At 39.9% G+C, this 7,094-nt stretch overlaps 1 protein-coding gene across 1 annotated transcript; it reads right to left on the bottom strand.

The window, feature by feature from the left end:
• Positions 1-1,681: 1,681 nt before the first annotated feature.
• LOC118388903 (tax1-binding protein 3-like) lies at positions 1,682-6,721 on the bottom strand. Its single transcript, XM_035778493.2, has 4 exons — positions 6,486-6,721; positions 4,380-4,499; positions 3,970-4,047; positions 1,682-3,415 (listed from the first exon to the last, which is right to left on the bottom strand). The coding sequence occupies exons 1-4, from the start codon at positions 6,522-6,524 to the stop codon at positions 3,281-3,283; spliced, it is 372 nt and encodes a 123-aa protein (XP_035634386.1). The 5' UTR covers positions 6,525-6,721; the 3' UTR covers positions 1,682-3,280.
• Between the last annotated feature and the right edge of the window lie 373 nt (positions 6,722-7,094).

Raw genomic sequence — 7,094 nt, 5'->3', positions numbered from 1 at the left:
TACAGATAAGGAAGAAAAAATAAGAAAGTCTCTGGCTTTCCAGTTTATTAGTAGAATATCAGTATGAATAGTTTCTCAATAAGCTTATTGTTTTGGCATAGTTTTGGTTTGAGTTAACTTCAATGAAATTATTTCCTCTACATGAACAACTACTCTACTACAGTATTATTTATTAGAAGGTGATTATCTCATATCACATAATATCCAGTTACCTAGCAACAAGCAAACAAGAAATCTGTGGTCAACCACATCCACTGTAGCCACACGTAAAATCTCCCTACAGTGTTAAGGCAAGTGGAATGGAGCATGCTTCCCTCTGCAGTAGACCCCCCCCCAAAAAGTCCGCCCCAATGAGACAAAACTCTTACTGAAGTCTTCATGTCAACAGACTCACTCTCTCTCTCATAGGGAGAAACACACCCACACAATGTGTGCGGCGCACGCACACAGTTTCCTCATCAATTATTTCTCAAAAGATTTTAGCTAGCATCTCACTGAATCGACCCCCCAGCCCTGTTTGTCAGACATCCCAAAAATCGGTCTTCTCACGAAAACCTATGTAGTGTCAGAAAGGTTTGGCCTAGAAACAAATATGACCACACGATCATGATTGTGTCACGGGACTCGATGGTACCACAAGTGTCACGGACTCATCTGAAGGTAACCCGGTACCAGTTTAAAAAATAAATGGAAGTATGGAGGTACTTTTGTGCCAACAAAAAGGGGTTAAATGTGTCCAATTTATTTTTTTAAATCTCCTAGATATAGGACTGACACTTCAAAACCTTATTCCTTATGATACATTTGTTGAATGCCTCTTTTGCCATCTATGAATATTATTAAATGTGTTTCTATTGCACCCCCATATAAAATGCCTGAGCACACAGGGAAAGGTCAGGTAGTAGATTCGCTGCTTTGAAATGTCATCCGATTACTTTCGAGTTGGTGACATGAATATATCTACAGTCAATAGTGGTGATAAAGGCCATGCAGATCAAGACAATTTGACAAAATACAGTACAATGAACAAACAATATTGAAGATCACATCTTTCAATATGACAATAAGAATCGACCTATGAAAATACTGCATCACAAACACACATCTGTTTTTCTATTGATTCATATGCTACATACAAAGGTGGATGATGGGGTGATGGTAAGCTGTGGAACTGCCCACACACACCATGAATCTATGCACACACCAAGATGATCCAATTGCTTCAAATCTAACATTCTCACTTTTTTCTCCACCACTCTTATGCTCACTAACAACATTTAATTAGCAGCTGTGAAGAACAGCTGCTCTTCATGGTTTTAGCTGATGTTGGGTTCTTTTTTCACAAAAACAGCTTGTTTTGGGATATTTCTTCCAACATCCAGTGCACACTGGGAGGTAATATCCCTGCTCATATCTAAAAGTATTCTCTTTTTATCTATCCATCCCTCTGGGACCTACAGTATGGGTGACTGTCTATGGTTGACAACAACCACAAATGTTGTAAGGTGCCTGACAAACACATAATACTGCAAAAAAAGAAAGCAATCTTTCAGTTCATTTTTGATTTATGTTAAAGAACATTCAGAATGTGTCCAATATACAATCATATGCCACAATGATCAAAGTGTTTCCTCATATACTTGGAGTAATTATAAAAAAAGATATTTTAACACAAACAACATATTGATAGAAGTCAACTTTATAGAAAATTCATGCAAGGCTACATTTATCAAAAGTTTGGGCAGTCTTTTGAAGTGTTAATTCTTTGTGTGTAGACTTAGTTACATCACTCTGCCAACGATATACAGTATAATGATAATCTCCCAATTCAAAGAATTCTAGCAAAAACAAAGCCATACAAAATATTGAATTAGTAGAACATACTAGGTACTATTGTAATCCACATTACAATATTACTTTACCTTTGATTCATTTGAATAGGAATTGATCAAATTGGATTACAAAAGTGAGGCATCACTGTGTAAAACATGGCTGAGGCAGTGAAGAAGGATATATTACTGAACTATATAGGAATGGAAAGGAGCATGAATACTAAAACCCTATTGGCGCTATCACGTTTTAGTGGTACTCACTAGAGTGTAATTTGTATTCAAGTGTATTCAAACGTCTCATTTCATTTGATCCTTCAACGTTGGTTCAGCATTCAACTAAAGTGTATTAGCTGTCTGACATCAACCAGCAAGCAACCTAATTAACAATCCAACATGCCACTTTCTCTATATAAACCTGAGAAAGAAGGCACTTAAAGTTGACTATACCCTAGCCTTGATTTCCAGGCAACGATGGCAACACCAAATGAATTATACCCAGAGGGTTGAGAATGAGAAGTAACTGTGTTCCTGCTACACTACCTACAAAAATCCAATCCTCAAATGAGTATTACAGTATTTGGTAGACAAGTACAATTAGAGTATAATGAAATATAAAGTATGCAGTTTGGCTGTGCTTGTTACTTTGGTAGATGCACTGCATGGATAAAGATACCAAAACAAAGATATATTGTCCAAGCCCGATGAATATTCATTCATTTCGACCAACACAGAGCAGTGTTAAGCACTAAGCGTTCCATTCTTATTAATGCCATACATCAAACATAACAACTCATATAAAAAGGAAGCCTCTATGGAATACATACAAATTACCGTAGCAGATAAATGCTATGTGTGTTGTACACATGTGTTTGCAAAGCATCCTCTATCAATCTACAGTTTCTTGGCATTGTTTTCCTTTGGCTTGTAAAGACATCGACTTGAAAAACATCAAATGATTAGTTGGCTAAATTAAAAATGACAGATCATTAACTGTAATGAAGTGTACTAATTACTTAATAAGTCATGCTCATGTCAGCTAGTAAAGGCATTAATGATCCCAATAACTTGCACCATATTGGTTCTACAGTGATGTTATAAAAGGGTTGTACCATGTTTGAATTGGGAAAATGTGAGTAGGACTGTAAATCAATTTAATTTCAACTCCATCAATTCAGGAAGTGAAAAATCTGAAGGAAAATAAATGCCAATTTTCAAATCTTGAATAGCATTTTCTTTTCCACCTCCTAAATTGACAAAATTTATATGGAATTCACCCCAACCTTACAGCTTGCAAAAAAAAGCTTTGGAATACTGTGCTCTCGGTCACTGGCATTGTCTGACGTCAGATAGCGAACTCGGTCTGCACGAAAGGACTAGCGTTGCATAGAAGGGACGCCACCTGTCGAAAGACAATGAGGTCACCAAGCTGCTGCTACTGTTTGGAGTCATTACATCATAGAATGTTTGACAGCCTGCTCCAGGGATTTCCTGGTCACCAGTAGCCGCACGACATCTTCATTCTTCTTCGTCAGCCGTTTGCGTGCCTGATCGTGTGTCACCATGGTCATATCCCATCCATTTACCTGGTGGCAACAGACATCAATAATTATAATATTCTTCTTTACAGTAGTTATTATTCCTGATGTGAGGTATAATATCTGGATTGAATAGTGTACTGGTCTTTTACAGTCACTTGGCAAAGTCCAATCACAACTGAAACTGAGTAAATGGTGCCACCTTGTGGAAATGTATCAATAAAGTAAAAAGTAATCTCGGTTAAAGGTAGACTCAGTGATATGACGTAGATGCAGAAAGTAAACAGCATAGTGGGTCAATTTCCACAACTCAGAGCGTTGAAGCGTGGGGCTTAACTTCTCTGCTGTTTTGGTGCCCTGGCGAGCACGCTGTGACAGCGTGAAGTGAACCAATGCGCAGGCGCAGATACTGTGTGACTGTGTCTTGCATCTCGCTCATTTCAATATCTGTGGTGGTGCCGAGTCTACCTTTAACCCAGAACTAAAATTATGCGTAATTTGGTCAAATGTATGTTTACGTAATTTGTCCAAGAGGGATTAGGTAACAGGTCTCGACGGCAAAAGTTTGAAACATGCATTTCTACAAATATTTTGAAGTTTACCTGCATTACTTTGTCTCCCATCATCAAGCCTGCAACTTCTGCTGGTCCCTCTGGTGTCACCCGTGTCACATAGATGCCCTGTGATCCCACAGCCACACAGAAAAAGACAAAACAACAATAGAGAAATATATGAAAGTGTAACATCTGTGCATCTACAAATAAAATGTATTAACTAACTAGCTTCAATAAACTGGTTTGATTATAGAACTATAAAATGCCACTATTTGAGTAACACTGTATGCTATTGTATAAGATGAGCTACCTGGGTCTGCGGTGTTGCTACCTGAGGCTACAGTTGATGTGTTCAGACCTGCTTCTTTGATACCTTACGACTGATGTTAATGGAGTTTGGCCAGAGCTGAGCTCCCTGAGAACTGACAGGGAGAGTGTTTTCCCTGTTTAACTCGTACCTTGTCTGACTTGTCTTCAGAGAAGGGGTTCTGGCCCGGGTCTTGGTCTATTCCTCCTCCAATGCTGAAACCCAGGATCAAATGTTCACCCTGGCGGAGTTTGCGGATTTCTATCCGTTGCTGTAAAACACATGAACATTGGGAGTCGAGCTTGGAGAGGAAATAATTCAGAACTTTAACAACCATCAAGTAGTTGTTATATTCCCATTCCACCATTGCAATAATAATAATGTGGTAAATGAATAGAATGTAAAATTGATTGCTGAGCGCTGTGTTCCCTTTAAGAATGTAGAACACTATGGTTATGAATAGGCTGTAGTTCCCCCGAAGGGACAAAGAGAATCCCACTGTCGTGTGAAGTCGAGTGACCGGCTGAAAGGGAAGCCCTCTGCCACCAACTGACTGGAGACACAGATTTTCTATCAGTCTCGCTATCCCCATGGTCCTCAGACAGCTGCCCTCTCATTAGAGCAGATGGAGAGTTCTGGCACATCCAGCTCGCTGCTCTTTACAGCACAACGCCAGTCTGTGTGATGGTGAATAAGAGGAGCCTCAGCAGTGTGGTTCATAGTGTCAGTGGTTCAAAGTTCTTCCAACCACTGCACTCAGTGGTCAACATGGTCAACAATCATTCAATGGATCTGAAGTTCTTGGTGATGAGAACATGGGAAATACTCATGGAAATGTATAACGCAGGCTGACCATATTAACGGAAAGATCAACCCAAAGTATCTGTGTAACCCATTGTTCACATGACTGACACCAGATTTGTAAAAATAAAAAAAAGATCAACCAGAAAACAGCAGCATACTACATACAGCATTCAACTTATAGAGTGTATGGAAGATAGCTGTTGCATAAGAGTAGGCAACACATACTAAATCATACAACTAAATACGATTGGTGTGTGTAGCCTGTAGCCTAAATCACATAATTTTGTCACTAGGCAATTACTCCGAGACTCATATTTCTTGCTGATGTTAAGAATAAACAGTGTGTTGCGAGGAATCCCATCGAAAGCCTCCTGGCTGATTGTATCAACTGCACCGCTCTCGACCAGAAGGCCCTACAAAGGATGGTGTGGAAAGCCAAGCGCATCACTGGGGGTGAGCTCCCAGCCATTGAGGACTAACATGCCAGGCAGTGTCTAAAAAAGGCCCGAAATATTGCCAGAGACACCGACCCTCCATGCTCCCGTCCAGCAGACGGGACTGGTGCATCAAGGCTCAGAGCAACAGACTGCTAAACAGCTTCTATCCCCTGGCCATAAAACTGCTACTGCTGCAAAAATTATCTATTGTGTTCTGTTGCTGGTCACTATTACTCCTGTAACTCAGCTTTGCACATTCTTGGCATAGTGGGAATCTATCACTTGTTTTTCAACAGGACAATGACCCAACACACCTCCAGGCTGTGTAAGGGCTATTTGACCAGGGGAAGGGGGGCGCTTGTACCCAAGTTGTCTCAGATAGCTAGGTGACGCCTTTCTCTGAAACACTTCACTTTCATGCAAGTAGCTTAGCGAACAATTTGGCTAATGCTAGCTGCTATCCATAGTGCAGAGATAACAGGCTACTAAAGAAATAAAATGTTGCCAAGACAGAACAGTGTAACATTAGCGGGCTAGATTAATTTACTTTAGGTTAATACTAGATTGCGCATATGAAAATGAAATGCATAGCCCATTAAGTTTAAATGAAATTCTCCTAAACTGTTAGCCAGCTAGCTACAGCAGTTTCATTCAATCTAAAAGAAACAAGACCGACAACAAACAAGAGAAAGGAGTAAAACGTAGATTGCTGTTCGATAATCCAACTACCTATGTTTCGAACGAGTTTCTGCTAGAATGTAACACTTTTACAAGGGTCAATTCGAATAACCAGGTTACATTGACAAGAGTAGAAACAAGCAAGCATGACCACAATGTTACATTCACTATTGTAAACAGTAATACTACAATGTGAAACCGATTTTTTTTTTTTTTTACGAACTACTTCAGATAGGTATTTATAGTTTGCATCGAGGCACTGCTGGAAAGATTGTAGGCCTGGACAATGGATGCCGTAGCTATTGAATGAAGAGGAACGTTATCATTCCAAAACTTACCACAACAGCAGTAACTGGTTGTCCTGGGATGAAAGACATTGTTTCAGAATGTTCAGACACTTTTGTGTTTCTCCCCGGTTGCAAATAACTCAACGGTCTAAAGTCGTTTTTGCTCCTTTCATTAAATCATACAATACTCGAAGCAACTTGCTAAGCGTGAGTAACAACTAGCAAATGATTCCTGGCATGTAAAGGCAGGGTTGGTGATGTCATACTGCCTTCCGTGGTTAGTCATCATCATGGATCCTGTAATGTCCTGGGACAAGGTTGGGGTGTAGCCCAGAAAAGGGTTAGGCAGGCCCGCTACAGTATTTCTCTTTGTATGATGGGCATACTACCTGCCAATTAAGAAAATAGTTATTCTGTCAAGAGCTTTACTGAATGCCCACTACTTTTTAAGGACTTCATTTAATTGGCAACTGGAAAACTCATGTCATGGAGGATTCATTACCACTAAAATAAATGGTCTTTCTCACAGAATTCTGCTTTGTGTTTGAGTTTGACAGGGCATGCATCTCAAGTTAACTGCCTAAAATCAATGGCCTCTTGGCCTTTTCTCCTGTTCCCCAGTTAGCAAAATGACTCTGGTGCAGCTGTGGGGCACATACT

The sequence above is a fragment of the Oncorhynchus keta genome, chromosome 1 (genome assembly GCF_023373465.1).
Source record: "Oncorhynchus keta strain PuntledgeMale-10-30-2019 chromosome 1, Oket_V2, whole genome shotgun sequence".
NCBI lineage: Eukaryota > Metazoa > Chordata > Actinopteri > Salmoniformes > Salmonidae > Oncorhynchus > Oncorhynchus keta.
Note: the sequence above shows the minus strand (reverse complement) of the source record. Positions and strands in the feature narration are given on the sequence as shown.

Excerpts from the sequence above, each read along its gene's own strand:
- LOC118388903 (XM_035778493.2), bottom strand. The coding sequence starts at position 6,524 with ATGTCTTTCATCCCAGGACAACCAGTTACTGCTGTTGTG. Across the intron at positions 4,500-6,485 it reads AACCAGTTACTGCTGTTGTG|CAACGGATAGAAATCCGCAA; the intron begins GTAAGTTTTGGA and ends TGTGTTTTACAG. Across the intron at positions 4,048-4,379 it reads CTGAAGACAAGTCAGACAAG|GGCATCTATGTGACACGGGT; the intron begins GTACGAGTTAAA and ends GTGGGATCACAG.